Source organism: Bactrocera neohumeralis, chromosome 2, assembly GCF_024586455.1.
Source record: "Bactrocera neohumeralis isolate Rockhampton chromosome 2, APGP_CSIRO_Bneo_wtdbg2-racon-allhic-juicebox.fasta_v2, whole genome shotgun sequence".
Lineage (NCBI taxonomy): Eukaryota > Metazoa > Arthropoda > Insecta > Diptera > Tephritidae > Bactrocera > Bactrocera neohumeralis.
In genome coordinates, this window is record NC_065919.1 from 29242030 (window position 1) to 29259943 (window position 17914).

At 34.2% G+C, this 17914-nt stretch overlaps 1 protein-coding gene across 12 annotated transcripts; it reads right to left on the reverse strand.

Moving 5' to 3' along the window:
- Positions 1 to 16: 16 nt before the first annotated feature.
- Positions 17 to 17470, reverse strand: LOC126767922 (facilitated trehalose transporter Tret1). Of its 12 annotated transcripts, XM_050485717.1 has the most exons (10): positions 17295 to 17470; positions 14483 to 14659; positions 13380 to 13874; positions 6300 to 6445; positions 5027 to 5137; positions 2453 to 2538; positions 2276 to 2392; positions 1705 to 2199; positions 595 to 1638; positions 17 to 533 (listed from the first exon to the last, which is right to left on the reverse strand). In XM_050485717.1, exons 3-10 carry the CDS (start codon positions 13415 to 13417, stop codon positions 294 to 296), a joined length of 2277 nt encoding a protein of 758 aa, XP_050341674.1. In that variant the 5' UTR covers positions 13418 to 13874; positions 14483 to 14659; positions 17295 to 17470; the 3' UTR covers positions 17 to 293. The 12 variants fall into 12 exon arrangements, with proteins under 12 accessions (XP_050341674.1, XP_050341678.1, XP_050341676.1 ...); XM_050485721.1 differs by lacking the exon at positions 14483 to 14659 and having other exon boundaries at positions 17369 to 17470; XM_050485719.1 differs by lacking the exon at positions 14483 to 14659 and having other exon boundaries at positions 17343 to 17470.
- Positions 17471 to 17914: the final 444 nt, after the last annotated feature.

Here is a 17914-nt window from a genome sequence, read left to right on the forward strand (position 1 = left end):
AAACATACAGTACATATTTCATATTTGTAATTGCATTTATTATATCTTTTCTTAAAACTTTCTTCAGATTAAAAGCTTGTGCATTCATGTACGTATGTACATACATATGTACCTCTAAATCGGTACTTACATATATACAACATATTCATGGTATCCACAAATTTACATATTTATACAAATAATAATACTTTTTAAATCCACAAAGTAGTGCACTTGAAAAATTGCAAGTAGACAGAACATCTATACATATGTACAAATTTTATCCTATTATATACAGAACTATTTTCCAACCGTTATAAGTGCGTTGTATTGTTCTCCTCAAACGCAAGATTGGTCTCGCCTGCAACATGCAGTCGCTGAGGCACAAAATCACTTTGTTGTAATTGAATTATCTTCGCTTCAGTTTGTGCGCTTATAGGGATTTGTAAATTGTGAAGATTATCCAACTGTATGACTGTCTTATTCAAATCTTGACGGCATGACTTTTTCAACAAATTAGTTTTCGATTTTTTGGAAAAATGCGCCTCAATTTCCTAAAAGCAAAAATTGTTAATTATGAATTTTGAAAATTTTGGTGAAAACAACTCTACTTACGTGTAAAGTGCGTCCCTCGGTTTCGGGTAGTGTAAAATATAACACCAATGCGCCAAACAAAGCTACTGCCGAATAGAGCCAGAATGTGCCCGGCAAAGTAAACGCAGACAGCATTTGTAGAAAAAGTTTATTAGCCAAAAACCCGAAAATATAACCTAAGCCACTGACAAGGCCGGAAGCAGTACTGCGCACTGGAGCCGGAAATACCTCACCGATAAGTATCCAAGGTATCATACGTATGCCGATATGTGCGAAGAAAGCGCTGCCTAATAATAAGATTAATGGAAGCCAAACCAAATTGTTGGTGGTTTGTGTTGGTACTGGTAACAAAACCTCCTTAGTTATTTCTGCTTCAGATGGTGACTTTGTAATGCGCTCGTCAAGGACAATTGACGCTAAAGTGGTAGTCAATTCTTCCTCTAAGTTTTTTGACACTTTTGTGGTTTCTGCCTGCTCCTCAGAGTCAAAAAGGTTTAGAAACGATGTTACGTTATCGCTACCATTATTTGCATCTAGATAATCCAACCCAGGTAATTGCACAAAAGTTAAAGGATCATTATAATCATCAAGGAAAAGCTCTTGCTCTTCCCGTTTAGAGCGATTCAAAGGGTTCAATGCCTCCATTGTACCATTGATGGCTACAAGTGTTGTCGTCTCTATGCCGCCATCATCTAAGATTGCTTGTAATGTTGTTGTTTCCAACAATTTGTCATGCATCAAACTATCTGGTTCCAAAACTGATATCTCGTCCTCAAAAATTTTACTAATATTGGCTTGAGTTATTAAATTCTCGCTTGGCACTATATTGGAAGCATTAATGACTACATTGTTCACTGCAAAACCAGGTACCACTTTGACATAATGTGCATAGGTAGCGGTACCAAACATGCAAATCCCAACACCGATGGTAGATATCATAACCAATGGACGCTTGCCGGTGAAGTGGATTAGGAAGACACATAATATTGTTGCGATCATCTCGGCCACTCCCAACAAAATAGTGGCGTGGTATTTATTGATTGGCGCTTTCAGTGTGTGGAAAATCTGCAAAAATGGGTGGTTCAATAGGAATACATTTTTTTAAACGTAATATGTACTATATGATTGTACCTGCACCGCGTATGTCTGCAGCGGTGTTTTGCCAGAAAAATGTCCGGTAAAGAATGTGAATGTGACCAATATAAACGGTGCCAGAAAGGAACGTTTGCGAAACATTCTAAAGCGACTGGCCCACTTGGATGGCTTTTCACCATGATTGTCGGTCGCTTCTTCTAAAGCCGGCTGTGTAATCAATTCTTCATAGAGTCGATTAAACTCAGCTTCGATCATATATTCGGGCACCCAACCGCGTAACCATTGCAATGATTTTACAGCCTCACGAAAACGATGCTCACGTATCAACCACGTCGGACTTTCGGGCACAAAGCATAGCGCTATTATACAAATAATCGGAAATGCTGAACTCAAAGCGGCTATCGTGCGCCAATCCAATAAAGAGCCCAAAATGAATTGTATGAAAACGCCGGTGATGACACATGTGGAACCGAGCGCCGAGAGTATACCACGATATTTGGGTTCGGTGATTTCGGCAACATAAGTCAATACCTGCATGCATGTGTATAAAAAAAGCGCGATGATAATAAAATTAATAATAGAGATATATGTATGTGTATTAAGTTACCGGCGCTTCCATAAGACCGCCACCCAAACCGCTCAAACAGAGCGCCGCATACAAATGCTCAGTTCGTGTCGAAAAGTGAAAGAGTAGCCATGAAGCCAAAATCGGTAAATTAACCAGCTAAAAATTATATACAACAATTAGTTTTGAATGTAAAATACACAACTTTTTGTTGTTTACCTGCATGGCGCGACGCTTTCCAATCGGTTGAGAGAGAACGCCCGAAAAGAGGCAACCCAAAGGCACGCATATTAAATTTATTGAACCTGAAAAATTTATAATTTTTATAGAGTGGTATATATGTATACATACATATCGTACATACTTATTTGCATAATGGTAAACTATTGAAACCACTCTAAATTCAAAAACTATGGAATTTTATTGTTTGTAAAAAAATAAATAAAAATGTCCAACACTATTTATCTTAACTGTAAACTTTCGCCGCTCTCGTCTCATGTAGCCCATTGAGATTACGAATAACTTTATACATACATATATTTAATATAAACGAGTTTTATCACTTAACGACTTTTAGTAGTTTATTATTACTATTTGTCTAAAAAAATACCACATTACAAGAAAGTAGCAAAAAAGAAAACTAGCGCATAAAACTCCTTGGTATAAGAATCTGCGACCCTACGGTAAATATGTATTATGATGAATGTATTCGTTGATTAGCTGTTTGAAAAGCGAGGCAGATGAGCGTCAGATCGCGGGTAGTCGCATTTAAGCTATTATTAAGGCCATTGTGCTCCCATGTGTTAACCAAGTTAAGCCTTATGCAGCAGCTCTATCTGGGAGCCATGGAATATATCCGTCACTGAAGGCTGGGTGTCCGCTTAGATAAGGTTCCAGCGTCTCATCATCTCCGCGCTTGCTCTGCATTTTGCCGAAACCGCTTTTCAAAATTTCGGAAGGTGGAATCTTAAAGGTAAGTGCCTTGTGATGTTCCCTAAAATAGTAAAGTTTACCTTGGCCCAGAAGTATAAGCTTTTTGTCCTATCCATCATTAACACTACCCCAAAGTAACTTTGTGGTATGCGCTTTGTTGCTAGAGTTCCAAGGCTTGAGGTGTTCCTCTGGGGTCCATCGTTTCAAACAACCCTTGAATGTGCTGAATGGCTTGGAGCAGCTTAGGGAAAATGTGTTTCCAGCTTGTCCGCCTTTTCATTTTCTTCTATTCCAATATTGCTGGGTACTCAGATGATAATCACCGAGTTATCTACTGAGAGTCTGCTTGCATAACCTAACACAGTAAGACTTACTATTGGTGCTACGAATAGCATTAATATGATCTTGCTGATTAGAACAGAAGCCCACTTGGCACCTTCTGTTGTGCCCACAATATCGGACCGTAATTGTAGTCATTTAGTTTGAAGCTACCTTCTACAGAAAAGGCCCGTTTATCGAATTATGTCTGTTCGTTCGACTTTATGTAAAGTGAACAACTCGAATAATAAGGAACTAAGTATGTTACCGTTAATACAAGACAATCCGGCATCACATAATGTCGACATTCTTTAAATACTTCATAAGCTCTTACAATGTCTGAATGTTTTAACTTTCGATCCCGTTCGTACTTAAACCTTATTTTTTAAAATTTTCTCAAATTCTTACTCTAAAAGTTAGTTTAGTGCCGTAGATAGTCTCAAAGGAAGCTTTAAACAAGTACCAACAAAGCGAATAACAACTCCAATGGTGGCATGTTGTTATTTTTTCTTGAAAAAGTGTTTTTTTTTTGTTTATCTTTAATGAAGTCAAAACAGTCAAAAAAGTTTATAACTCGAATTACTGCATTGAACTTGTACTAATCAAAAAATGCCAGAGTTGTACCAATTATAAACCTCTTATAGCTAAATAATTAGTTATGTTATTTGACATCAATGATTTAATATTAGGTTGTCAAAAAAGTCTTGCGGTATTTTTATTGAATTTTTTTTTTTATTGAAATTGAAATGAATTTTTGATGACTCATGCCCAGCTCTTGACCGATTCTATGGCTGCTACTATGCCGGTCTCTTTCGACCAATTCAGCGATTTTATCGCAATTTTCGACGACAGGCCTTCCGGAGCGTGGCGCATCTTCGACCACCTCTACACCAGAACGAAAACGTTGAAACCGTCGTTGTGCGGTGGAAATGGAAACTGTATCGGGTCCATAAACTGCACAAATTTTATTGGCGGCTTGAGATGCATTTTTGCCTTTATCGTAGTAGTACTGTAAAATATGCCGTATTTTCTCTTTATTTTGCTCCATGTTTGCGACGCTATAACTCACGACTCAAAAGAAACAACAATCAATCAAACACGTGTTAGCGCGTGAAATGAGCTTTCCAAAATGGTATAGCATGACCCGATGCGACGAATAAAACTAGAACTACGCGCTTTCAGCGCCAACTAGCGAAAATACCGCAAGACTTTTTTGACAACCTAATATAAACTTAGTTAACAAATAACAGCAATTGTTTCAATCGATTTTACGTATGTATATTTCACTGCTGGGAAAATATAGAGTAACTCAAAAATTTAGAACTTTGAGATATTGGCTTTGGTTCATAATTAATTACTATTCATTATTTTTTAACAGTTTCGAACTAGTATTAAACTGGCATATTTCGGACCGAAATCTGCCCCTTACTTGTATAATTAAAAGATATTCGACTGTCTAGTTGGACCTGAATTCATTCTTGATAATAATGCAAATATGTACGAGTATGTATACAGAAATTAACTTCAATTTGCACTACTTACTGAACCAAGATATCTCATCTCTATTTAACACTATATCACTGGGTTCACGTCCATCACCACCCTGTATGGCCGGTATCACAATGGTGGGAAAACCAAGCGTCATACCATATACTGTTGGGGAAAAAATTGTATCGATAATAAATGTACATATTTCATATTAGAAATAAAATGTTTATGTATAATACTAAGGTGTTCAGAATATTTTGTTATTAATAAATCAAAAAACATCAATTATCAGTACTGGTGAAATGAACGTTCAAATAGAAGCTTTCAAAATAATATTAACCAATTAAACGATGAGTAATGTTTACGTAAACATTTATTTAAAAACAAGGTAGCGAATTTTTTAATTAAAATGTTTGTAATCAAGTATTTTAATTTGATTTTTAATTTAATCCTAAATTCAGAATTTAAAATTGGAAATTTAATTTTTAATCCCAATAGCAGATTAAAACAAATAAAAACATTATTTTTCATATCATAAGCTGGAATGAAAAGGAATTAAAAGAAAGATTTTTCTGACTGAGAAACCATAATTAAATGTAAATAAGACAAAAAGTGTTAAACTACATATCGTCACCTGAAATGCAAAATAACTTATCATCAAAAACGTCGAAATTGAGTGTCTTATTGATTAAGATTCACTACTTCAAATTGCATAAATAATATTACATATGTATGTCCAACATTTTCAGGTTCTGCGCTCAGATATATAAACCAGTTTTAACCAATATTAAAAGTTTTTTTTACGCATGTTCCATTTTATTTCGTGTTTCATTCATGCCACTGTAAATTTCCGAAAATGTTGTTACGTTATTTTGCATTTCAGGTGACGATATGTTGATAACGCAGAAATAATCTAATTTCAAATACATAATTGGACATTTTGTCCACATTTTTTCAATCCAATATTTAGGATTAAAATTTTATTTTTAATCCGTTTTTTGGAATTGAAAATTTAATTTTATATTTAACCCGACATTTGGGATAAGAAATTTTAAAATTATTTTTAATTAAGAATTTCGGGGTAACAAAATAAAATAACATTAATTCAAATTTTTAAATAAATGTGTTTTTATTGCATTATTTGCTGCAACCCTGCTTGAAAATTTATCTTTTCGCCAAAAATTCTGATTTATTTTTTTTTCTTTTCTAGTCAGTATGCATCTCTGAACACATCAGTACTTGTATAAGAAAAAAATTTGAATATCTGTTTAAAATCCAAAAATTAAAATAAACTATTTTCTTATAAATTACATTGCTTGCTATTTACCAAAAAGTAATATATTCTTAGCGCTTACAGCTAAAAATTGTGGTAAGGCGCTGCGAAAAGTACTAATCTCTCGATGTTCACCGGCAATGTCTGAGGACAAATTCCTGTTGCCATTTTGTATGAAATACGGCCGGTTATTAGCAGCTCTGAAATTAAAAGGTAAATAATTATAAAAATTATTAAATATTTTCAAAATCTTAATTTAGCTAAAAATTGTTTTAATATTACCCACAAACAATATATAAGTTCTAATGTTTAATTTATAACAAGCAATGTTCGTTTTAAATATAAGTTTGTAGATTCCTAGGTATATACATATGTACTCGTATGTATGTAAACAAAATTTGCATTTGAATTTCCATTTGAGAAATTTAGTAAAATAATCAAATATGTAAATGGATTACAATTGTATTACTGTTTAAAAAAGCAATGCAAAACTTGCATATAAATAACGGTACGAATAGTAAAAGTTGCAGAATTGTTAAATCAAATAAATGTACATAAATTATACCGTTGGAATTATTATATTACTTTTAATACTGTCAACTCTCAATTTATGCATTCTAATAAATAAAGCCGCCGAGCTTATATCAGTAAGCATTATCTTTTTTAATAAAATGTTAACTAAAATTTAAGTTACAGTTACGTAGGTGAACTTATTGATCTCCAGCAGGAAAGTTGATTGCAAAAAAATAAGAAAGCGCCCATGTTCAGACGGCACCGAACACTAAGTCAAGAATTATAAAGGGTGACCCATTTCGAGGTTCCGTACTTTTTTAAAGAAAAAACACAAAAACTTCAAATTTAATGGGGAATGTTTATTATCATTGTCGGTGGGAGTTTTTATAATATTTGTCCTCGGCGAATTCGAACTTTTTATTGTCAAAGAACTCTCTTACCAAATTTCAACAAGATAACTCAATTTTTACTCAAGTTACAGCTTGCACGAACGGACAGACAGACCGTCGCACATAGAAGCGTCTTCCTTCAAAAACCGGACAAAAGTGAGAATTACAAACTCCAGCGATGCTACTCAAAATTGATTTTTTTAGTACCTAAGTAACCGTACTACAATAAACCGATTAAATTATTGACCTTCAGCCCGCTATATTGCCACACAAGTAGTCGGAACCTAGACTTCGTTCAAAGCGCACGTCCTTATTCACGATACTCTCTATTGTTCTCGAAATTGCAAGAGGTTTTTTTTAAGCATTCTGGACAACATGGTATGCATTTAATATTAATAATGTATAGATTAATTTAGTTAATGTATTATTTTTTTCGGGAAAACAATGAATCATCAAAAAAACTAAAAAATTGTTTTTTGATTTTGTTATAGTGTCGGGGGAGGTCGAGCTATAAATTCTTTGTTTTACTAAACTAAAAGGTTTCTACTTAACATATAAGCTTAGACATTTTCTCCATCTGTAATATTCTTTTAATATTTCTATGTCAGTGTGAAAATGAGCGACATCGGACTACAATCACTACTACTTCCAATGTAACACAATTTAAAATTCCTTTTTATTCTTTCACTTTCCAGTACACAAATTTTTATTCATTTTCATTCATAAAATCACTTTAAATAATTTTGTCCGGTTTTTGAGACCAAATGCTCCTACCTGCGTCGCTTGGATTTCAACTCGTCTCGTCATCCTGATCATTTATATACATACATACATATATCTTACCCAAATCTATCTTGATTAGTTTTAGGTGATACGTTCAACCGTTAGGTGAACACAACAATATATGTATTCTCTGTAGCAACATGTTGCAAAAGTGTAACAAGTATTCCTAATCACGGAGTTAACGATGCAGACCTCACTGTAAAATATTCATAATTTCTAACACATAAATATGTATATGTATGTATTTGGTAATAATTAGCCTTATAGAAACACATGTTAAAGAGTTATTTTAATTATTTTTAACTTGGTTGAGGAACGACACGTGCGCGATCTATTTCTAAGCCTACAAATTCTTTATCGCAAAACCAATTTACGTAATTTTTTTACAATGTTTGTCCGGAAAGTAATAGGACTAAGTCGATTTAAAAAAAGTCATTGAACCAATTGTTACAGTTCTTTAAAAAAGTTCAAAATAGGCTCCTTCTGCGTCGATGCAGCGCTGCCAGCGCGATTTCCAAGCATTGAAGGCATCACGAAAGGTATTCTCCGAACTAGCTTTGAGATCCGAGGTGTATGCCGTTTGGATCCCCTCTGGCATCTCAAAATGCTTGCCTTTCGTCGGCCTTTTCAGGGAAGGAAACAAAAAAGTCCGAGAGCCACATCTGGGCTGTAGAGCGGCTGCGGAAGCGTTTAGATGCCGGCCTTGGTTATGTAGCTGTTCACAATTTCTGGTCGTCAGTGAGCACTTTTGGTACACCTTGCACATGTTCAAGTCCTCCGTCACAATGTCATGAACCACAGATAAATTTAACACCTGGTTAATTAAACGAATACTTAGTCGACGGTCTGAGTTCAAAACTTTGCGTACACGTGACACATTGTCGGTGTTTGTCAAAGTCGCAGGTCTCCCAGCACGGTCTTCATCAGCGACCTCTTTCCAGCCCTCCAAAAAGGACTGGTCCCACAAACACACCACTTCTTGCTAAAGCAATATCTGGGTAGGCCTGCTTGATCATATCAAACGTCACTGTCGCAGATTTACCGAGTTTCACACAGAATTTAATCGCGTACCTCTGCTCTAACAAACGCTGCATTTTCAGCTTACACCACTCTGTTTCTGTGCGTGGTGTAAGCTGAAAATGTTCGTTCTGACTCTCCAAATGTTCGAAGACAACTGACCAGCCGCTCAGTCCTATTACTTTCCGGACAAACCGGGTACATTTATTCATACTTCAATTCTATGCTCATCTAGTAATTAATCTCAAAAAATGCGGAAAATTATGTTGAACTAAGATTTAGTAAAATTCAGTAAATTAAAAGATAATTATAATAAGGAGCAAATATTTTGGTTTAAAAAATTTCTAGTATTCCTTTCAATTTTGCTTAATTTTGATTTATCATTAAAAACATCAATTTTTTTCATGCAAAAGTCGAATACTGCTTCTTCAAAAATGTTTCAGCTTTCGCCATCTCTTCATTTCAAAAAGCAACCTCTCAAAAACATGTTAAAGGAGTTTCTCCTTATCTAAGGACGATGCTAAGTATACAAAGGCGAAAAATTTCAAGAAAATCCTTACTTTCTAAAAACTATAGTTACTAAGATATCGCTATAACCGTACAGCAAAGATTTGTCAGATATTTATAAAAATGAATAAACAGAATAAATAAATGGAATAAATGATGACTTTCAATAATAACTATTTGAACTAAAACAGTATCGTTTAATTTTTAGAGAACATCTAAGATCACATGTTTTTAAATAATTCTTTTCGAATTCCGTTCCCACGTCAGTCATTCTTATGCCAACGAAGCGGACACGTTGTGCGAAATACATTCGGGGCTATGCAACGGAACATTTGCGAATTTTTATCAAATTAGATCCTGTCAACTTGGCAGCAATTGGGAAATGTTTCTCCAATACAGCCTGCAATTATTTTATATAAAAGATATTGAATCCTTTGTATATTTGGCTGTACGATACCCGATTCATGAGGTTCCACTCAGGATCTAAGTAACCGCATCGGAAAAATAAAACAAGCATTTGGAATCCTCAATAATATCTGGAAATCTTCTCAGTTATCATTCTAAACAAAACTCTTCTTCTTTATTGTCGCAGACACCGCTTACGCGGTTATAGTCGAGTTTACAACAGCGCGTAAGTCGTTCTCCCTTTTCACTGTTTGGCGCGAATTGGAGATTCCAAGAGTAGCCAAGTCCTTCTCAACCTGGTCTTTTCAACGGAGTGGAGGTCTCCTTTTCCTCGGCTTCCCCCGGCGGGTACTGCATCGAATACTTTCACACCTAGCCAACGTAGCTGCTGTCTTTTAATTCGCTATCTATAACACAGCATACAGCTCATCGATCCATCGAATGCGGTATTCGCCGTGGCCAATGCGCAAAGGACTACAAATCTTCCACAGGCTGACATTGTTGTTGCAGTTAATACTAGTTCTAAGATAGACAAAATTATCTACGACTTCGAAGTTATGACTGTCAACAGTGACGTGGGAGGCAAGTCGCGTGTTTGACGACGACTGTTTGTTTGATGATGGCAGATATTTAGTCTTGCCCTCGTTCAGTGCCAGACCCTTTTGCTTCACTTCTTTGAGAAGAACTAACGGCGCGGTTGTTATGGACAATGATATCGGTGTCATCACGGAGAAGATTGTACCTTTTCTATTCAAGAGGATGAAGCCTTTTGTAGAAGTCCGCGCAAGTGAAGAGAGTTCTCTGAGCGCCAATCGAAAGGACACAACAGCCTCCGATGACAGAATGTCCGTTCCCTTAATTAGGAAGACGCCGCTGCCCAGCTGGTTGTTGTCCTGAAGAAAACTGCGTTTGTTTAAATCGACCATTGTCTTCACAGATTACTATGAATTTACTGGCTGAATATTTTCTTCCACAAAACATAATTGAGCACAAAACAAAATCCATTGCTCATCGAAATTTATATGTATGTAGGTAAGTGCGAGAGGGCAAAACGATATCGCAAAAATTTTCATTGGCTTAAACTAGCCTAGACTGAGGCGCGTCGACAGACCTGCATGGAAGGCAGGAGAGTTTTTTAGGCATCGAAATCTAAAACTGCTCAGATATAGAAATTAAAATTTCAACAGCTAAGATTAAATACGTTATAATCAATTGTTACAATTTTATTTACTTGAGAGAAAGCAATATAGACTTTTTAATTTCGAAAAGTGAATCAGATAAATCAAATGTGCAGAATGAGAATTAAAATCATGTCATTTGTGATAGAATGCTTTTTAAGTTCAAAATTTGATATAAAAAATTTTAAAAATAAGAGTCTAAACTGCCTTGATAAGTGAACCGGGGTATTAAATTTAAATTCAGAGACGAGAAAAGAACTGCTAACTGTTCTATACAGGATTCCTTGATAAGCGAACTTCTGATCTGACTTCAGATCAGTGGGAAAAGTTGATCGAAATAAAGCGTATACAATATGCCATATGTGTTTATGCACAAAAAACAGGAACAATTATACATACATATATCTATATGTTTAGGCCAATACGAGAACAAAACCTATCTCTGAAAATTGAATACGCGAAAACAAGCGGATGATATAAAGAATTTGATCTATTTGGTACATACTTAGGTTGCCTTTTATATTTCATGAGATGACATCCCGAGTGTTGCAATCTGACAACTCACAACTTTATCGTAAAGTTTGAAATTTTTGAATATATACATACATACTCAGAACGTTTTGACATACAAGCGCTATTAATATGGCTTATAGTAACTTAAAATATTCATCTCGACCAAACAATGGAATTAGACGGCGAACATTTTCGAGCGATTATTTTCGACGTAGATTAACTCAACATCAGTGCATCGATGAACTTAATTCAGTTTTGGTAACTTCAATCGAGGCCGTAGATCACCCCAAAACGGATTTCGTGAAGATCGTCCAAAATCAGTTTTTGTTTCAGATACTATTTATGTTGTGCACAAATTAATATTGCCAGATCGTCATGTGACCTATTGTGAGATATAGGCAACTATAGGCATTAGTAGGACCAGCAGACATTCAATATTACATGGACATTTGACTATAAATAGTATATCGATCGCTCAAAAAAAGGCTCGTGTTGATTTATCTGGTGAAATGCAAAAAACAAATGGTAACGGTGCTTTAAAACAGCAGTCGACTGTATGGGTATTTCAATATGAGCCTCATCCAACAAAAGTTTTTCACGCACGAAGCACTTCCAGCAAATGGTTACTTCTTTTTTTTTTGAAACAACTATATATGTAAATTTCGTGAATATATCTTGTAAAATGAGAACAGTTAATTCTAAGCATTTGATACACAATAGGGTGTGTCATTCTGAGGCAGCTTTTTTTTCATACGTTGAAAATGAGGCTTAAAAACTTTCGAAAATGTCAAAAAGAAAGTCACTCAAAAGATGAGCTCTTAATATTAATATTAAGAGGTGCCTATTTCAAATTTTCTGTTTTCCATATAAATTACATGGAAAAAAAATCATTTTTTTGTGGTGGTTATTGTGCGGAGGTTATTATAGCTATGTGCACGCGATGGCTGCCAGTAGGGATGGTAAACTCGATTCCGATTCTACGGGAAAATCGAGTTTTCACGTAAAATAATCGATTTTTCGAATGTCAAGAATCGATTCTTAATCGACTTCGACTACTGAAAATCGATTCTCGAGGTTGCCTCAGGATGACACACCCTAATACACAGCCATCTGTTTAAAAGTTGTCTTTCATGAAATTAGGAAAACCAACCGCCGAAGGCGAATCACCCTTCGCCACGACCATGCAAACTCTCACACATCAACTGAGATAACGCCATTTTCGAGTACTCGAAACATCAATTTGATAATTTATCCGCCGTATGGTCCTGACTTGGGACCGAATGACTTATTTTTATTTCCGTACGTGAAAGTTAAATTAAGAGGACAACGATTTTTGAACACCTGAAGAGGCGGTTGATGCGTTCAGAACGCATGTTTTGCAGATACCTCAATCAGAGTGACAAAAGTGCTTCAAAAATTGGTTCAAACGTATATACTATACATACTTAGGTCTTACTATACATACTTAGGTCTTACAGGAGAATGCTTTGAAAAACAACAAAGCGATCGAGTAATAAAATTTCGCTTTTTTGGAAAAATATTTTTCCAATAGAACCGTTTAGCCACCATCTCTTAATTAAATGGAATCAATTAGCTATTTTTTACTGACTTTGGAAAGTACCAATTAAAATCCCCGCAAGTCGCCTTTAATTAAATTTTCATTCAGAATTACTGGCTTCAGAACATCGATTGATGTATTGCCAAACATAAAACCTGTCACAGTGGAAATTAAATACATACGTATCTTAGTATATGTAGGTATATATTGTATAAGTACATATGTATGTATATACAAACAATTGTGTACGTTTTCTGTAAATGGAATTTACCCGTTGTTAACTTCCGTTGTTTTGTCCATAGCCGTCATAGTGTTTGTGTTTGTGGAATGCACGTTTTTTCTATATATTTAGCATATTCTTCTTTTATTGTAAGTATGCGCTTAGATTCGTCGGCATGTCTATATGTACATATGTAAGTACCTATGTATATTACAAAGCTTGTTCGTTCTTTTTTGCACTGTATGACACAATGTTGTTATTGTTCAAAAATTATGTATCACAGTTTTTTTCGCGATTAGTTTTACTGATTAACGGTAATTTATTTTATTTTTTATTTTTTGCAATTTGTTTTATTATTTACGTTTCACCTTCACTCACTGTTTGCATATGCATATACATATTTATGTATGTATATAGTATTTGTGTGGGCGTGTTTTGCTTTTTATTGGAATTTGTGCATAAAACGTGCAAATTTAATTGTCTTCAACAAAGAGGCGCCCAATTATCGTAATGGCTGTATAGAAATCGCTGCTGTTGCTGGTCACACTGAAGCCAAATAATGTGTAAATTTGCATAATAAAAGCCATTAATTACAAAACTGCGCTAAAGTGAGCAGAAAAAGATGTCACGTTTTTGTTGTTTTTTTTTTTTTTACATTTGAAATTAACTTTTTTCATATTTCTCTCATATGAACTTAAGCGCAGCTTTCGTCTTTAGTTTTTTGTTTGACAGACCATCTACCACCTACAGGTTAATGTTTGTTTGTTTGTATATGTTTTATGAATATAATAAAGTCACGGACGACATAAATATTAGATAGCGTACACGAGCGCATCACAACTTTTATGTAATATGATAACTTTGCAACAACTTTAATGGCATTTATGTCTAGATATAAATAAATTTTCATATATGTACATATGTGTTAGTAGGTGTGTGTTAGCAATTAAAAGGGTTCAAGTTGAATACGATGACCGCTGTAAGAGAAAAATCTCAATTAGCTTTACTAAGGTGCTTGGAAACAAAAGAAAATGCTTAAAGATCGTCTTAAATAAAAATAAGCAATAGAAATTAAACTAAAATTACACACACCAGAAGAAAAGCATAGCAAAACGCTTCATGAAAGACATGCATTTATTTTCAATTTTATTTACCTCTGTCATTTAGATGACTTTATATGTTTCTACCATTATTTCTAGTAACATACAAATCTCGATTCTATTTGCTTCTGTGTGTGTGTAAACGTTGAAGAGAAAACGTTGTGTGCTCAAAGCATCTTCAGCAAGTTGAAAGAACTACCGGATTTTATCACGAACTTGTAAGAAATCAGGCTGAACTTTGAAATGTGGTTAACAGCAGCAAAAAATAAAACAAAAAGTAAATAAAAAGCAACGAAACCACACAATATGTTAAGTGATGCGAAGAAGTTTCCTCATTCGAAAACAAGTTTCATTAATTTCGAGGTTTTAATTGCTTACATTAAGCTTACTGTATGCTCATGGACATATTTTTTTACAGCAGATATTTTTGTATGCATATGCCCTTCAAACCGATTTACTATTATAGAAATAAACTATACATTTACCAGGTGCACCGGTATGAAGTGAGCGTTAAGATAGCAATGGTTAGTGGGGAACATTTGATGTGAATTTTTTTTCTGTTCCCTTGGCATGACATCTGTCAACCAAATTCAATAACCTTCCAGTTTTAAACAAACAACATCATAATTTTCCATTGTGTTGAAAATGTCAAAATTTGTACCGAAAAGTGTTGATTTGCGGAAAGCATTTTTTGTTTCCATTTGAAGAAAAGTGCTGCAGAGTCGCATCGAATGCTTGTCGAGGCATGTGGTGATAATGCTCTATCAGAAGAAAAGATATTTTCAACAGTTCAGAGATAATGATTTTTATGTTAAAAATGAAGAGCGTGGAAGACCCGAAAGTTTGAAACCGCTGAACTGCTTGCAGTATTGGATGAAGATGCTAGTTTGAGTCAAAAGCAAAAGGCAGCCATGTTGAATGTTGCACAACAAAACATTGTTTAATCCGGAACAACCATCAACATCGACTGCAAAAATAAATCCATTCGGTAAGAAGGCAATGCTCTGTGTTTTGTGGGATCAGAAGGGTGTGATATATCATGAGCTTTTAAAACTTTGTGAAACTGTTAATACTAATCGCTACAGACCACAAATGTTCACTTTGAAACATGCATTGATCGAAAAACGACCAGAATGGGTCACGGTAATGTAATTTTATTACCCGAAAATGCACCTGCACACAAAGCAAAATTGGTTTCTTCCGATTATCATTTGTTTTCATCGATGCGGCACGAATTGCCCGAGCAGCACTTCGATTCCAACGGAATTCGAAAATTGGGTTTCGGATTGGTTTGCTTCAAAAGACGAACACTTCTATTGGTATGATATCCACAAATTGTCAGAAAGATCAAAATGATCGATGCTTTGAATAGTTTTTTATTTTACTTTCTCATTCAAAATTAGAACTTCATATTTACAACAAGGCTCATTTCATACCGGAACACAAGTAGTATTCAAATCATTTTAATTAGCAGCTTTTACTCTAATCACGAACTACATTTTAAAAAGCTTTGAAACACGCACAAACTATAATTATCATAATATAAATATAACATAAAAACCAAATTTAAGTTTTTCAAAAGATTTTTGTATAGTACAACACTTTCCATTTTTAAGACGCAAAATTCATTATTGTTTTTAAACTAAATTCAAGCATTATTTTAAGCTTCTACAAGAGCTACTTTACACTATTTATCATAATTAATAAATTGCTAATTCGAAATGTTACTCATCCGCCATGTAGGTTTTTCTGCTCAATATTGTGTTTAAAACTATTTTGCTAACAACTAAATATTGAATTTCTTAAACATATTAGTGGGATTAATTTATTATTATATCATATTTATGTATGCCTATGCTGTAATCACTTAGACAACTACTCGAAAAAATCACTGAATTTCAGAAAAAAACTGAAAGTTAATTTCCCAAAGGAATTCTATGAAAGTTAGGCCAACACTGATCTAATATATGTAATTTTAAATATATACAAAAGTATTAAAAACGCTTATGTATGCATATCAAATTGTTGTAATTTGCCGTTCATAATTGGTATGAACATTAAAATTTTACAGTGTATTTCTTTGGCTTTGGTGTTGTGTGTTTTTGAGCATACATTTGCGTTCATAGCAGCTGGTCTGCTGTAAACGTTTCCAAATAGTGTCTTAGCATAATAACTGCACATTAACATTCCTTACATTGGCAACCCATAACCTACAAATGAATTTTTAGATTGAAAGAGCGTTGCGGCACACAAAAGTTCGCCATAAAAATATTCTAAATAAAACTAAATATTATTATTATATGTATATATTTTTGTTATAATTAATTTTATTATTTTATTATTATTCACAAAGTGAAATGCTCAGCAAACTGTTAACAAATCCATTCAGTTTATTTGTGTTTGAAACCAAAAGGTCGCATAATTTTGCTGTACCACTGAGAGGTAATATGCATTTTTATTTCATGTTATTTGCTATATCAATATTTTTTAACACCATTTGGACTATAATGAAACACTAAATATGTTTTTTTATAATTTTTTCAGTTGTTTAGTATTAAATTATGATAACTTTTTTATTGTCAACGCACCAAAGCAGGTCTGAATCTATTGACAAAAAAACATTTTTGGCTACTAAAATATTTATGCAAATTATGCACGATTAATTAGGCGATAACAATATAATGAGCAACGTCTTGACAAATTGTGCATTTTTTGTGTCACAGTTTTTTTATTAATCCATAATAAAATAAATTAGCGATAGAAATTGAGCACATAACAATAGCAATAAACAAGGCAGGTTGTCACACACAATTAATTAAACAATTAGATAAATATAATTCAAAATTAGGTAAACAAATTTGTATACAATTTCTCTTTTTATAATTGTTGTCTTTAATCTTAATTTTTTTTGCACCGATCGTTATATTATGCTGCACGAACCGAGCGAGTTTTCCGCTTAACAAATTTCGATTTTAAGCTAAACTGCTATAAGGTACCGCTACGTTTGTTTCATGTTAGCGCCTCCACGTTCTGAGCAACACTAATTCGAGTTTTGAAGTTCCGCAAAACACATTACAGAGCTCGCTTTCATTGTTGCGTCTCGTTTCGTCTGTCTGTACAGTTGTACATTTGTTTTGAGTGTGCAATACTGTTACATATTTAATGGTGTTGTCACCGTTTAGGCCCGGCTTTTTGCTAGTTACGCTGGACTATTGTCATGAGGTTTGTAACACGCAGGAGGAAACGTCGGAGACCCTATAATATCCATATACAAATGATCAGCAAAGCGAGTTAAGTCTATACTAGTATTTTTGTTTATGAGATATCGATCAGATATTTTGCACACGATTTCGAACAGACTGAACGATCGGTATCAAATGCTTTTTGATTTGATGACATAAGAATGACATATACATATGTACTTATGTACATAGCTGTCAAACAAACTGAACGATCAAAACAAAGTTCTTGCATGGAAAGCCTTTT

Excerpts from the sequence above, each read along its gene's own strand:
- LOC126767922 (XM_050485721.1), bottom strand. The coding sequence starts at position 13,417 with ATGACGGCTATGGACAAAACAACGGAAGTTAACAACGG. Across the intron at positions 6,446-13,379 it reads ACAACGGAAGTTAACAACGG|AGCTGCTAATAACCGGCCGT; the intron begins GTAAATTCCATT and ends TTTTAATTTCAG. Across the intron at positions 5,138-6,299 it reads TAAGAATATATTACTTTTTG|TATATGGTATGACGCTTGGT; the intron begins GTAAATAGCAAG and ends TTTCCCCAACAG.